The sequence below is a fragment of the Misgurnus anguillicaudatus genome, chromosome 25 (assembly GCF_027580225.2).
Source record: "Misgurnus anguillicaudatus chromosome 25, ASM2758022v2, whole genome shotgun sequence".
NCBI lineage: Eukaryota > Metazoa > Chordata > Actinopteri > Cypriniformes > Cobitidae > Misgurnus > Misgurnus anguillicaudatus.
The window spans coordinates 19,023,526-19,039,505 of record NC_073361.2 but is presented as its reverse complement, the minus strand read 5'-3'; the positions used below and the strand labels follow the sequence as shown (position 1 = coordinate 19,039,505).

Here is a 15,980-nt window from a genome sequence, read left to right as displayed (position 1 = left end):
TCATAGGATTTGTTTATCCTACTATGAAAGTCAAAGGATTTTTTCCTTAGTTTAAAGTAACAGGTCTCACACCAATTTTTGATATTACTTACTGGCCGTCATGTTGTTACAAATCCATGTACTTGCATTTCTTCTGGAATACAGAAGGAGAAATTCTGTCTGTTTTCATGCAATTTCAGGTTTATGCAATGACCCAAAAGAGACCCACCATACGAATATCATAAAACTAGTCTTCTGAATCCATATGAATCCCTTTTATGATTCTTTTATAATGCTTTTGCACCTCTTTTAATAAAATGCCACAGTCCCCCTTTCATTTTAACTTCCAAGTGAACAGTACAGTGCTTCCACAGAGGAAATTTACATGGCACATGGGTGAACTAATCCTTTAAAAGTCATTTATTAAGATCATTTATCATATAATTGTCTAGCATTAATGCGTGACATGAAGTTTGAATTTGTAGAAATAACCTAACTTTGATTTTTCCCGATTTAGGAGGGAATGTCGATCGTAAACAGATCGCAAGCATACAGGAATCTATCTGGGAGACCAGCTCACAAAGTGTAGTCGTCGCCGTGGACCGGTATGATGTTAGCATTTTCCAATGGAAATAATAAATTGAACAAATCAATCGGATGTGTTAGTAATAATTGTGTTTTTCCTGCAGGATTTTCACAGGCTCCATTAGACTTGATGGAAATGCTATTGGTTAGTAGTAATGTTTTACGTTTATGTATTTAGAAAATGTTTTTGTCTAAAGAAACTGTAAATTTTATTAGAAAGTGTGTTATGTAGGATCCGAACCCATAACCTTAGTTTTTTTTTAGTTTAGACCTACTGTAAAGGAAGTTGTTGACCTATTTGACCGTGGTTGTGTTTCCTGCAGTGGACTTTGTGCGATGGTTGTGTGCCGTATCAATGGACGAACTGGCCTCTCCTACACATCCGCGAATGTTCAGTTTGCAGAAAATCGTGGAGATATCCTACTACAACATGGGTCGCATCAGGCTACAGTGGTCCAGAATATGGGAAGTCATAGGAGATCACTTTAACAAGGTGAGTTTACAGCTGTAGTGGGTGAACTGTCTCTCTCTGATATCATAAAAATCGAAATATGCTTTTGTATTTCAGTTATTTAGTATCTTGTATATTAAATAAATGCTGCGCTCTTATGGGTTTAAAACTTTTTTTTTTACTTTACGGCACAGGTCGGGTGTAATCCCAACGAGGATGTTGCTATTTTTGCAGTGGATTCTCTCAGGCAGCTTTCCATGAAATTTTTGGAGAAGGGAGAGTTGGCCAATTTCAGATTCCAGAAAGATTTCCTGAGGCCATTTGAACACATAATGAAAAAGAACAGGTGAACATTTCAATTTACATATTCAAGAAAGTTGGTCAGGTGTAATGTACGTCAGACGAGTTTAGTTGAGATGATCTTATTATATGTGTAAATTGAAAACTGAAAACTGGAATGACTGTATCTTTTAATTTTTTTTCTTTCACATTCATTACATGGGCATATATGCCAAAATATATATATTTTTTTGAAAGAATTAGTGCTGCCTCACGATTAGTCGCGACTACTCGTTTGCAGAATGAAATACACACACATACATGTATAATTTTTGCAGAATGAAATACACACACATACATGTATAATTTTAAGACAAAAGGATATTTATATAATAAATATTTATATATAATATAGATTATATATAAATATAAACATGTATATACACGCGCAAATGTTTCTTAATTATATACATGTGCGCGTGCGTGTGTGTGTGTGCGTGCATTTATACATAATTATTATACACAGTACACCCATATGTATTATGTAAACAAAAACTTTTATTCTGCAAACGATTTGTCGCGACTAATCGTGAGGCAGCACTAGAAGGAATAGTTCACCCAAAAAATAAAAATTTATATATTCAAAAATAAAAATTGTGACCCTCCCTGGCTAACTCTGCCTGGTTATTTTTTACTGTTTTTTACATAAAATTATTTTGATAATGTAATTTTAAAGGAAAACACCACCATTTTTCAATATTTTACTATGTTCTTACCTTAACTTAGACAAATTAATACATATCTATCTTTTTTCAATGCGTGCACTTAATTTTTGTACAGCGTGTCGTGAATGTGTTAGCATTTAGCCTAGCCCCATTCATTCCTTAGGATCCAAACAGGGATGAACTCAAAAGCCACCAAACACTTACATGCTCTCCGTATCCAAAGACTGTTACATGAGTAAGTATGGTGGCACAAAACAAAACGTGGACCTTTCAAGCGGATAAAAAATGAGAACTATATTGTATAGTTCTATATATTTTGTGAAAATCTAATATTGATATCTTTATTATAGACTGAGTAAAGTCATGTCAAAGAGTGAAATCACAGACCAGGGCACAATTCTTTAGTCAAATAAATAAAATTATATTAGTGTATTATAATAGCTACATTTTGTTGGTAATTTGGATGTTTAGCGTAATTGAAGCCCACATGTAACTACTATAAATTATGCGCAGCGCTGCAAGCTGTAGCTTTAAGCAGGTTTCTTCACTTTTAAGAAAGAAAAAAATTAAAGAGTTATTAGCTTATATGTACCCTGCAGTGCTCATTAGACGCAGTGAGTTAACACAAACACACACAGCATCAAAGCCAAGTTGACTGAACTCTATGACTGATGGAGAATAATGAACTTGTCTACATCAGTTTGCCTCTTCGAAATAAGATGAAGAGTGTATATGCACTTACTCATGCTATATCCACAGATCCCCCACCATCAGAGACATGGTGGTCCGCTGTATAGCTCAGATGGTCAACTCTCAGGCTGGCAACATTAGATCAGGGTGGAAGAATATTTTCTCCGTGTTTCATCTGGCCGCCTCCGACCAGGATGAGAGTATAGTAGAGCTGGCCTTCCAGACAACCGGACATATTGTCAGTAAGTACTGCATCTGTCATCAGATGGATCCTCTGTAATTGTAAGATACTATATGCGATAGATAACTGGTTAGGCAGCATCAGTAGATATGTTTTTAATGTATTTCAGGAAGGATCGCATGTGTACTTTTAAAATATCCCATGCAATTGATGTTTAAGATTGACTATCATCCACAAACTCTCCTTCCAAGTTGCTGAATTTGAATATAAATAACTTTTTTGTATGTAAAAATTTGTACCCAATTTAGGCTGCTTTATGTTTTGTCGGTCCACTTACTCACCATCCTCTCTTTTCCCTCCACAGCGAATGTATTTGAAAAGCATTTCCCTGCTACCATTGACTCCTTTCAGGATGCCGTCAAGTGTTTGTCTGAGTTCGCCTGCAACGCTTCCTTTCCCGACACCAGCATGGAGGCCATCCGTCTGATCCGTCACTGCGCCAAATACGTCTCCGACCGACCTCAGGTCAGTGCTAACGAGTGCGCTTCCTAACAACAGAATTTAAATCTGCCCTCGGGTCAGGTTTTAGCAAAACATTGGCTAACTAAATTTGTTTGAGGAAACTGCAAGCTGTATCTGTTTAAACAAGGAAACTCTCATTACCAGATGCCATGAAGGCCTTAGGTTTTTCTCATTAATAAGTAGATGGAAAACATAAACACTGTGGTGTTTGGTCTCTAGGCTTGTAACCGCTTCAGTCCTAGTTAAATTGAGGATTATTAAGGGCACCCCACCGGAGACCTCTACTGCATTTCAATTCAAGGGGTTGCCAGATCTGTAAATACAGCTTATGTTGCCTGTGTTTTGTGATGGCAGGCATTTAAAGACTACACCAGTGACGATATGAACGTCGCACCAGAGGATCGGGTCTGGGTGAGAGGCTGGTTCCCCATTCTCTTTGAGCTGTCATGCATCATCAACAGGTGTAAACTGGACGTCCGGACCAGGTCAGAGCCAGAACCACAATATTCAGAGTTTTTGAAGCTTATGGTCTGGTTAATACATTTTAGATAAAGACATTTTAGCAGTATGCTACTGGTCATTTTAGCAGTATACTAGTAGTCATTTCAACCAACCTACTCATTCTTTATTTTGACTATTTTCACATTTTTTGAATATATGTAATCAAACGTTTACAATAACTCAAGTATAGAAATTATGTATTGACTAAAAAGTTAAACAAACGCTCTGTCAGAACATAAACTGGAGCTTTTCTGTCACTCAGGCGGTACCAGTACACTGTTTTACCTTTTGAGGTACATTACTGTACTTATTTTGTACCTTTTAAAGGTACAATTAAATGTTTTGTACCCCTTACATTGGTACAAAATTGTTTCTTAACTCTTTCCCTGCCATTGACGAGTTAACTCATCAATCAGGAGAAACCGCTTCCCTGCCAATGACGAGTATTTCCGCAATACCGCTATTAACCGCAACTTATAAAAGCCAGAAGTATCGTCCTAGGGCAAACAGCTGTATGTCCGTGTAAGTTTTGAGGATCACTCTGAATCTGATCTCTATTAAAAGTCCTTCACAAAAAAGGAATTATCTCAGCTTTTTGCTCAAAATTAGGTGTTTTTTGAAGAAACCTACCCATATTTAAGAGGTGAGAAAAGATAACTAATGAAGGTAGGATGAAACAGGTTTTTTTAAAGCAGAGGGTCTGTTCTTTCATTTGATATATTGTATGTTCATATATTTTAAGAAGAACATTTTCTAGAAGGCATTTAACTTTCGTGAAAATCATGAATAATGCTGGCGCTGGCTGGCAACTTAAAAAAAACGCTGGTGGGGAAAGAGTTAAAGATACACAATAGGTCCTAAGTGTATAATATTGTACCCTAAAAGGAACCTTTTCAATCTGGGTTTCGATCAGGGCATAGTACTTGGTCCGAGTTATGAATGATCTCCTCATCTGACTTTGGTGCCCTTACTATCTTGGTGCTGTAAGACTTGAGTGCAGCTTTTGACACGGTGTGTGACTCTATACTGATTTAGAGATTGGAGACTTGGCTTGGTATCTCTGGTACAGTGTTAGAGTGGTTTAAATCTTACCTCACTGATCGTACCCAGTTTGTCGTTTTAGAAAATAATAAATCTAACATTGGACAGGTATGTCATGGTGTTCCTCAGGGGTCTGTTCTTGGCCCGATACTTTTTATTATTCACATGCTTCCTTTAGGGCAGATTATTAGAAAGCATAGTCTGTGGTTCCACTTCTATGCTGATGATACTCAGATTTATATCAGTACAAAAACTAATATCTCAAGTATGTCAGCAATCCTCTCTGACTGTCTGCAGGAAATCAGATTATGGATGTACCACAATTTTCTTAAATTGAATGGTACAAAGTCTGAGGTACTTTTAGTGGGTACTCCAGCTGCCTATAATGGTAGACACTTTAGTTTACACCTTGTAAATAACGTAGTATCTCCATTGCCTCAAGTTCGTAACCTTGGTATACAAAAATTTTACTTTTGAGGGTACCACCACAGCGACAGTAAAGGAAGTGTACCTATTTTTCTGACTCTTATATATTTTTAAAAACGGGTTTTTATTGTTGTTTATGTGTCTGTGTGGTGTTTTTAATATTATAATTATATTAATATTAAATATTATAGTTATAATAATTTAAAAAATAATCATCAAAATAATCTTATTTTCTTCTAAGCCATTGTTTGTGCATTGGTTGTCAGGGGTCTGACAGTGATGTTTGAGGTGATGAAGACCTACGGTCACACCTATGAGAAACACTGGTGGCAGGATCTGTTCCGGATCGTCTTCAGGATCTTCGACAACATGAAGCTTCCGGAGCAACAGACCGAGGTGAGAATCACTGAAATTATTCTAATTCATGTCCACCTTTTACAACTTTGTTAGCTTTGTTTTCTACATCGCCATTGCAAGCAAACATGCTTCTTTAGTTTTTAAGACGTTTAAAGGGGACATATTATGAAAATCTGACTTTTTCCATGTTTTATTGTTATAATTGGGTCCCCAGTGTTTCTATCAATCTAGAAAATGTGAAAAAGAACAACCAAGTAACTTAGTGTTGGTAAACCAGTCTCTGCAAACCTGAAAAAATAGGTAATTGAAATTTGGCTCCCCCTGTGATGTCAGAAGGGGATCTTATTATAATAATACCGCCCCCTAATCTGCACTATTCAACCATGGCACTGCCGTTTAGTGCAAAGAGAAACAACAAACAACCATTATGGTGATTAGTGTTTGCATTTCATCAGCTCATTTGCATTTTAAAGGACACACCCAAAACGGCACATTTTTGCTCACACCTTCAAAGTGGCAGTTTTAACATGCTATAAAAAACCATCCGTGGTGTATTTTGAGCTAAAACTTCACATATGTACTCTGGGGACACCAAAGATTTATTTTACATCTTAAAAAAGTCTTGTGAAATGTCCCCTTTAAATAGTCACATGGTACAATATAACTCCTGTATTTTAGCTTTGTGCAATAACATTCTGTTGTGTTTTGCAGAAAGCAGAGTGGATGACCACCACGTGTAACCATGCACTTTATGCCATTTGCGATGTTTTCACGCAGTACTTTGAATCTCTCAGTGATGTTCTGTTAGATAATATTCTGTCTCAGCTCTACTGGTGTGTGCAACAAGGTTAGTATACGCAACATGGCTGCAAAATTTTATCAGGCACTTCAAATATTTGCCTGTGGGCAGGGGTTTATTTCATGTATTACAGTAATGGAGATGTTCATTGTAATGCATATGTAAATGATGTCTTGAGGTCATAGTTTGATGGTCTGTTTCCTCCTACGTCATTGTTTCTAGATAATGAGCAGTTAGCCCGATCAGGCACTAACTGCCTTGAAAACGTTGTCATTCTTAATGGTGAAAAGTTTAACCCTGAAACCTGGGACAAGACCTGCAACTGTATGCTAGACATCTTCAAAACCACCATACCACACACGTGGGTCATTTTTTTATTGGTCTCAGAATCTTTCATTATTAGTCCATAATTTGACCCATTTAGTAACTCGCATCTCACATTTTTTAGGCTCTTGACGTGGAGACCGGCCGGTACTGAGGGAGATCATGTAACTCATCTAGACTCTGATAAACAGCTGGTATGCAAATAACTTCGACACACATTTGTGAAGGGTCGTCTCATGTGGATGCTCTTCTGTGCCCCACGAGTCTGTTTAATGTGATAATGTTAATGCAACTTGTCTGGTGCTTATAGGATTCAATTTCCCAGAAGTCGGTGGATATTCAGACTCGCTCAGATGACCAGCAGTCTGTCAACAGTATGGAGAGAGCTTTGACTGACAACCGCAGACACAGTCAGTTCAGCGTGGCTTTAGGCATGTATCAGAAAGGCCAGATTTTCAGATTCTTGTTTGTTCCATGAATGAAAAAACACAATTCACAGTTTAATATCTGCGGTGGTGTTTATTGTGTTTGTCTGTGTGAATCCCCAGAAGGTCAGGAACAGCGTCTGTTTGCTGCTTTGCTCATAAAGTGTGTGGTCCAGCTGGAGCTTATTCAGACCATAGACAACATTGTTTTCTTTCCTGCTACCAGTAAGAAAGAGGACGCCGAGAACTTTGCGGCAGCACAGGTGCCTTTCCTTAATATTGCAGATTGTAAACTTAAAGGAATAAAGATTCTTGCATAATTTACTAACCCTTATGCCATCACAGATGTATATGACAGACTTTAGCTAAACAAATAATTTTGTATTACAATGGCATCATGGGACTTAACACGCTTCAAAAAGCACATCCAGTCATCATAAATGTAATATAAATAGCTCCAGTGTGTTGTTATTTGTTTTGTGAAGTGAAACAGCTGGTGTGTATGTGAGAAAGTGATAAATATTTCAGATCTTATTGGTTCTTGCATGTCTTGGATTTCTTTAATGATGGCTTTTATGGTGGATGAGCTTTAACGCGTTTCATTTCAGTGAAGCTTTGAGCTTTAAAGCATTGTTATTTATTTGTTTCAATGTTTATTTATCAGGGACAATAGACAGTACACTGCATTTACATTTGTGACCCCGGAACATAAAACCAGTCATATCATTTTTTTTTCAAATTTGAAACGATATATATATATATATATATATATATATATATATATATATTTAGCGTTTTCAAATTTAAAAAAATATATTTTAATGATTTTAAACATTAAAGTTGCACGGGTATATCTGTATATAAATGTTTTTAAAAAAAATCTATTAGCACTTTTTTAAATTGTTTTATTTTCTTTAAATGTTAAAAAAATGTAAAAAAATATGTTAATGATTTCAAACATTAAAGTTGCATGGGTATATCTGTATATAAATCTTTTTTTCAAAATCTATTAGCGCTTTTTTAAATAGTTTTAGTGTCTTTAAATGTTAAAAAAAATTAAAAAATATATATTTTAGCATTTTCAAATGTAAAAAAAAGATGTTAATGATTTCAAACATTTAAGTCACACGGGTATATTTGTTTATAAATGTTTTAAAAAAAATCTATTAGCACTTTTTAAAATTGTTTTATTGTCTTTAAATGTTAAAAAAATGTAAAAAAAAAAAAAAAAATATATATATATATATATATATATATATATATATATATATATATATATTTTTTTAAAAGTTTTAGTGTCTTGAATTGTAAAAAATTTTTTTTTAATCTTTTTAGCATTTTCACATGTAACTTTTTTTATGATTTTAAACATTAAAGTCGCACGAGTATATTAAACATTAAAGTCACACAGGTACAGGGAGTGCAGAATTATTAGGCAAGTTGTATTTTTGAGGATTACTTTTGTTATTGTACAACTACAGTGCTCTTGGTCAATTCAAAATGTTAACAAACCCTCAAACCTGAACATTTAAGTAGTAAAAGTGAAATTTTGGCTTTATTAAGAGAATATTTCTATGTACATCATTATTAGGCAACTATTAGTGTGCAGAATTATTAGGCAACTAAATGAAAAACAAAGATTTTACCATCTCACTTGTTTTTTTTCAACTGTTAAAGTGAGAATAATAAACAAACTCTACATTTACAAAAAAAATTAATAAAACAATAAAAAATAAAAAATATATAAAAAACAAGTGAGATGGTAAAATCTTTGTTTTTCATTTAGTTGCCTAATAATTCTGCACACTGATGGTTGCCTAGTAATGATGTACATAGAAATATTCTCTTAATAGAGACAGAATTTCACTTTTACTGCTTGGGTGTTCAGATTTGAGGGTTTGTTGGCATTTTGAATTGACCAGGAGCTCTGTGGTTGTACAATAACAAAAGTAATCCTCAAAAATACAACTTGCCTAATAATTCTGCACTCCCTGTATATCTGTATATAAATGATATTAGCGCTTTTTTAAATTGTTTTAGTGTCTTTATATGTTGAAAAAATATATATATTTTAGCATTTTCAAATGTAAAAAAAATATGTTAATGATTTCAAACATTAAAGTTGCACGGGTATATCTGTATATAAATGTTTTTTAAAAAATCTATAAGCACTTTTTAAAAAATGTTTTAGTGTCTTTAATTGTTAAAGAAATGTTAAATATTTATAATATATTTTAGCGTTTTTAAATATAATTTTTTTTTTATGATTTCAAACATTAAATTCGCACATATTTGTAGCAATAGCCAACAATAGCCTACATTGTATGGGTGAAAGATTATTGATTTTATTAATGCCAAAAATCATTAGTATAGTAAGTAAAGATCACGTTACATGAAGATATATAGTAAATTTCCTACTGTAAATCTATCAAAAAGGTATTTATCTTCAGTAATATGTGTTGCAATGGACTTCGTTTGGGCAACTTTAAAGGTGATATTCCCAATATTTAGATTTTTTGCACCCTCTGATTCCAGATATTCAAATAGTTGTAACAAAAATATCTTAACAAACCATAGATCAATAGAAAGCTTATTTATTTAGCTTTCAGATGATGTATGAATCTCAATTTCAAAAAATTACCCTTATGACTGGTTTTAGGGTCCAGTGTCACATTTATATTTACGCATTGACAGACGCTTTTATTCAAAGGAACTTACAGTGCATCACAAGGTCATTAATATCAAACCCACAACCTTTTCCACTGCTAATTTTGTTTTAACACTGATCAGGTCTAAGATGAGGTTTCTGTCTTTGCAGAGAGATTCGTTTGATGCTGACGTACATGTGAATACTCAGGACCAAGGAATGTATCGCTACCTGACCTCAGAACAGCTCTTTAAACTGCTTGACTGTTTGCTGGAGTCGCATCGCTTTGCAAAGGCCTTCAATTCTAATAATGAACAAAGGACGGCGCTTTGGAAGGCCGGTCAGTACTCTCTTTTGAAACGGGAAACAAACACAATCAGTTCTTGTCGGAAACTTACGATGCAACATTGTCATGACTAAAATCAAAAAGTCACCACATTTATTGAAGAACGTGTCATATCAAGTCTGTTATCAGATAGATCCACCTGAGTGGCCTAATGGAAAGTCTTTGTCACTTTGTCTGGCTTGATTTGGTCTCCCAGATCACATTAAAAGAGCTCATTGTGTCTGTGTGTATGATCAGGTTTCAAAGGGAAGTCGAAGCCCAATCTGTTGAAACAAGAGACCAGCAGCCTGGCATGCAGCCTGCGCATCCTTTTCCGCATGTACACAGACCAGAGCAGACAGGATGCATGGGAGGAGGTGCAGAGGAGATTGCTCAAGTAAGATATTGTAGTCATTTATGACCGACTCTTATGTGGAGATGTAAACAGAATTAAGTTAATTACACGCTCATTGCCTCCACTGATCATCATTTTAGCTTGGAAAGTGGTTTTCGATATTTTATATAAGAGTGTCTCACATCAAAATATGCTTGCATATACTCTTAAAGGAATAGTTCACCCAGAAATGAAAATGAGTCCATATATTACTAATCTTAACACCTAGCTGCAAGACTTGCGAGATACAAGAATCGTCTTACAAACTGCCACCATTTTAGATCATACGCAACTAACAATTTGAATTGTTTATTTTCTCACAAATCTATAGTTTCACTTCAGAAAACCCACCAGAGTCATATGAATTAATTTTTCTGATGATGGACGGGCTTCAAAAAATCTGTTCCATTACAAGACTAGAAAGAGACAGAATATTATTAAAAATAACGCTTAATGTGTTTGGCTGAAGAAAAAGTCATATACACATAGGATGAAATTAAGATGAGTAAATTATTATTTTCATTGTTGGGTGAAATATTCCTTTAAAAGCTGACAGTTGTTATATTTTTTAGCAGATGTCCACATTTAAAATGAAATGTAGTTTTTGTGGATATATGAACCATAAATATTGCTAAATTAAACAAAGGTAAAAAGTTTGACACATTGATTTTGAAAAGACATCGTTTTACTTTTGTTTTTCTTCTGAACTTTCCAGTAAGAGCAAAACAATACAAGGTTCTTTTACATAAAAAAATATTTTAGTGTCTTAAATAAATAAATATATATATATATATATATATATATATATATATATATATATAGTGTAAATTGTTACATTTTTTTTAAATTCTTTAGGGTCTTCAAATGTTAAAAAATATAATTTAGTGTCTTCAAAGGTAAAAGAAAGTCTTTTGGTTTCTTTAAATGTTATTCTTTCTTTTATTCTTTAAGTGTCTTCAAATAAAAAATAAAAAAATATTTTAGCATCTTCAAAGGTAAATTTTTTTTTATTAAATAGTCTTTTGGTTCTTTAAATGTTAACTTTTTAAAATTCTGTTAGCATCTTTAAATGTGTCTTCAAATAAAAAATAATTATTTTAGCGTCTTCAAAGGTTAAAAAAAATTAAATGGTCTTTTGGTTTCTTTAAATGTTAACATTTTTTTCAAATTCTTTTAGCGTCTTCAAAAGTAAAAAAAATATTTTTGCGTCTTCAAATGCTACTTTTTTTATTCTTTTAGCATCTTCAAATGTTAAAAAATTATATTTTAGCATCTTCAAAAGTAAAAAAAATAAAATGTCTTTTGGTTTCTTTAAATGTTATTCTATTTTTTATTCTTTAAGTGTCTTCAAATAAAAAAGAACTAATTATTTTAGCATCTTCAAAGGTTAAATTTTTTTTATTAAATAGTCTTTTGGTTCTTTAAATGTTAACTTTTTTTCATTTTTTTAGCATCTTTAAATGTATAAAAAATATATTTTAGTGTCTTCAAATGTTAACCTTTTTTTATTCTTTTAGCATCTTCAAAGGTTAAAAAACATTAAAATTATCTTTTGGTTTCTTAAAATGTAAATTTTGTTTGTATTCTTTAAGGGGTGGTTTCCCGGACAGAAATGAGCTTAAGCCAGGACTAAGCCTTAGTTTAATTATGTAATATAACTGGTTGTAACAAACATGCCTTACTAAAAACATTACTTGTGTGCATTTTGAGGCAAAACAAGGGGGTGTATTTTAGGATATGTCAGTGCAAGATGTTTTCAGTTTGGACAGCTCTTACATTTATTTTAGTCTAGGACAATTCTAATCCCTGTCCAGGCAATCGCTCCTAAGTGTCTTCAAATGTTAAAAAAAATATTTTAGCATCTTGAAATTTTCATTTTTTTTATTCTTTTAGCGTCTTCAAATAAAAAATTAAAAAATATTTTAGCATCTTCAAATGTTAAAAAATAAATAATATATTTTAGCATTTCTTTTTTTTTATACCTTAAAATGTTTTTTGATTCTTTTAGCATTTTCAAAAAATGTATAACCTAAAAAGACACTTCTACTTCATTAGGGCAGTGCATTCAAATACATGTTGTTTTCTGCAAACAATTTCTCAAAATAATTTACGATCATGTTCATGATGGCCAAGCCATCTGTCACCTCTGTCTTATGCACCCTAAATTGAAAGTATGCATTTGTTTTATTAAATTGTGCTGCAGTAGAAAAAAGCGAGAGACCATAATCAAGAATAGTTGAATGACAGACCTTAGTGGTTGCAAATTAAGTTTAAAACCCTGTTGTAGCCAGAAGACGCCTGCACAGAGCATTATGGGTAATACCAAAATATACAGTCAGACCTGTACATCCCTTCTATCATGGACAGGCACTCTTTATAAGATGCATTTGTGAGAAACAATGCAGATGAGACCAACTGACATCAGTGACTATTTCTGTTTTCACTGAACCCAGCAGCTCTGTGCTTGTGTGTGTAGACACAATTAACAAGATTAGAAGGGATTTAGGGAATAAAGATTGCTGTGTGAAGAAGGCTATAGGGCAGATGGGAGTTATGTAAGATTATACAGGGAGGAGCTTATTAGAGGTCATTATGGTTCACAGGTGTCTAGTAAATAGAAGAATGCTTACTCAGGTTAAATATAAATGTTATTAAACAGTTTTCATTATTAAACAGATTTTTCTTGTGGTTTCTCCATCCTTTAGTGTTTGCAGTGATGCTGTGGCTTACTTCCTGACCCTGACGTCTGAGAGTCACCGTGAGGCCTGGACCAACCTGCTGCTGCTCTTCCTTACCAAAGTGCTCAAAATTAGTGATGACAGAGTGAGTGTCTCATTCACCCATAAAGATGTCATTTTTTGGATTATTCATTATGCAACACATTACTTGTGGGTACTTTAGCAAATAATTTAAAGGAATATTCCATTTTCTTAAAAGAAAAATCCAGATAATTTACTCACCACAATGTCATCCAAAATGTTGATGTCTTTCTTTGTTCTGTCGAGAAGAAATTATGTTTTTTGAGGAAAACATTGCAGGATTTTTCTCATTTTAATGGACTTTAATAGATACCAACAATTAATACATAACTCAACACTTAACAGTTTTTTTCAACGGAGTTTTAAAGGACTATAAACAATCCCAAACAGGGCATAAGGGTCTTATCTAGCAAAACGATTGTCATTTTTGACAATAAAAATAACAAATATACACTTTTAAAGCACAACTTTTCGTTTAGGTCCGGTCCAGCGCGACCTAACGTAAATGTGTAGTGAAGTAGGGAGGTCACGTGTTACATATATAAAACGCACATTTGCGGACCATTGTAAACAATAAACTGACACAAAGACATTAATTAGTATCAGTTGACATACAACAACGTCGGTACGGTCCTCTTTCTCAACACTTGGAAACACTGGGGCGGAGTTTCGCGTTCGTCCTCTGTGACCTCTTGACGTCATGACGTATTGCGTCGGGTCACGCTAGCGCATGACGACCGGATCTAAACGAGAAGTTGTGCTTTAAAAGTGTATATTTGTTATTTTTATTGTCAAAAATGACAATTGTTTTGCTAGATAAGACCCTTATGCCTCGTTTGGGATTGTTTATAGTCCTTTGAAACTCTGTTGAAAAAAACTGTTAAGTGTTGAGTTATGTATTAATTGTTGGTGTCTATTAAAGTCCCTTTAAAATGAGAAAAATCCTGCAATGTTTTTCTCAAAAAACATAATTTCTTCTTGACTGAACAAAGAAAGACATTTTGGATGACATGGTGGTGAGTAAATTATCTGGATTTTTCTTTTAAGAAAATTGAATATTCCTTTAATGTTTTCAACAGAAAATGTTTTGGAACCCCCTAAATTAATTCATAGCAGAGGTGCTGGATATATTTGATAACAAAAAGCTCCTCCATGGTTTTCTCTGTGTACTGCCCTCTCGGCTGTTTAAACAGAGAAGATTAATGATCAGTCATTTATAATCAATGTAATCTATAGAGACAGGAGTGTGGGTACGTGCAGTATAACCAATTACGGGCACACATCTGTCTAATATAATTACACCAGGGCATGCGGTGAGAAAATGTTAATTAATTTTAAAACCGTGCACGTCTTCCCTTTGCAGTTCAAGGCCCACGCGTCCCGATACTACCCTCTGCTGTGTGACATCATGCAGTTTGATCTGATCCCAGAGCTTCGGGCCGTGCTGCGCAAGTTCTTCCTGCGCATCGGATTGGTGTTCCAGATCACGCAATGTTCAGAAGCGGAACAGGTCTCGGATCAGCCCACTGACAATGATGCCTAGGGGCGGCGCTGTCTGTCTGTGAACACCACAAGGTCCCATTTTATCTGAAAAACTGTAGGATGTGATACCAACGAGGAGATCTATAAAAAGAGTATAATGGTACTAATATTAAACTCCGCCTGCCTATTCCAGGCCCGCTTTGAGTAACCAACCAATCCCAGATGAGAATCTGCGTCCCACCCACTGGACAAATGACTTGGCCTTGTACAATATGATGAAATTATTTAAAACATCACAAGGATGCTGAATATCGCTATTGCTATTCAAATGCTTGACCTTTGAGGTCCAAATGTATTTCAAAAGTTGTCTTGGCATTATGGCTATTTGGAAAAGCGAACGGTTAATGGGTAGTTGACGTGTATCTAAAGTGATTCAGATTTTTCTTTTTTTTTGTTTGGTTTGCACCGCTAATGGCTAACATTAGCATGTATAACTCTTCGATGAAACTAGTTGTACAGAATTCCAGCTTTGTAATATAATCTCACAACACTAGGATTTGTTTTCCGTATCTTTTTTTTTTTTTTCGGAATTTGCTGCACTTGTTTTCTGGATCAAAATGCACTGGAGATTTTTACTTTTGTGATAAATTATTGAACTATGCCATCTTTCCCTCCATATCCGTCCTGCTAGAGATTTCTAATACGATGTAAACCGATTAGTTCGATTACTCCATTTTATATACGCTGACACTTTTTTAATTAAATCAAAGCAACTAGGATCCTTCGGAAGGAAGAAAACTGGAATCTTGAAATTGAGGGCAACTTAAATGTGACCTGCATCTGAATCACTGTTTAAGGCTCACTCTACGTGTACAATTTTTTAAAAAAGAAGTTAATATATTTAAAATCTTCTCTTTGGTTTTGGGGGTGGGTTGTATTGTATAGAAATTAATGATAGCTGCGCTTTAAAACTGTTGATGGCTGAAAGACCTGAAGCATTCCTGGTTAGCGAGGGTGAACTGTAACGGTACAGCCCTGTAAAGTTTTCTATTTGAAAATAAAATGATCTGTACAACTCTATATGTGTC

General features: G+C 34.3%; 1 protein-coding gene across 3 annotated transcripts in view; it reads left to right on the top strand.

Annotated features, from left to right (window-relative positions):
- arfgef1 (ADP-ribosylation factor guanine nucleotide-exchange factor 1 (brefeldin A-inhibited)) overlaps positions 1 to 15,972 on the top strand; it is a 73,824-nt gene extending 57,852 nt beyond the window's left edge. For 2 of the 3 annotated variants that reach the window (XM_055182726.2, XM_055182728.2), the window contains 17 exons: positions 497 to 584; positions 669 to 709; positions 888 to 1,057; positions 1,210 to 1,361; positions 2,779 to 2,951; positions 3,255 to 3,415; positions 3,767 to 3,897; positions 5,647 to 5,776; positions 6,449 to 6,584; positions 6,759 to 6,897; positions 6,985 to 7,054; positions 7,171 to 7,291; positions 7,409 to 7,548; positions 10,104 to 10,272; positions 10,516 to 10,654; positions 13,357 to 13,474; positions 14,774 to 15,972. In XM_055182726.2, coding sequence (XP_055038701.1) covers positions 497 to 584; positions 669 to 709; positions 888 to 1,057; positions 1,210 to 1,361; positions 2,779 to 2,951; positions 3,255 to 3,415; positions 3,767 to 3,897; positions 5,647 to 5,776; positions 6,449 to 6,584; positions 6,759 to 6,897; positions 6,985 to 7,054; positions 7,171 to 7,291; positions 7,409 to 7,548; positions 10,104 to 10,272; positions 10,516 to 10,654; positions 13,357 to 13,474; positions 14,774 to 14,953 — 2,258 coding nt within the window. In that variant the 3' untranslated portion in view covers positions 14,954 to 15,972. The remainder of the gene's footprint in view (positions 1 to 496; positions 585 to 668; positions 710 to 887; positions 1,058 to 1,209; positions 1,362 to 2,778; positions 2,952 to 3,254; positions 3,416 to 3,766; positions 3,898 to 5,646; positions 5,777 to 6,448; positions 6,585 to 6,758; positions 6,898 to 6,984; positions 7,055 to 7,170; positions 7,292 to 7,408; positions 7,549 to 10,103; positions 10,273 to 10,515; positions 10,655 to 13,356; positions 13,475 to 14,773) is intronic. The other variant, XM_055182727.2, reaches the window with a different exon arrangement.
- Positions 15,973 to 15,980: the final 8 nt, after the last annotated feature.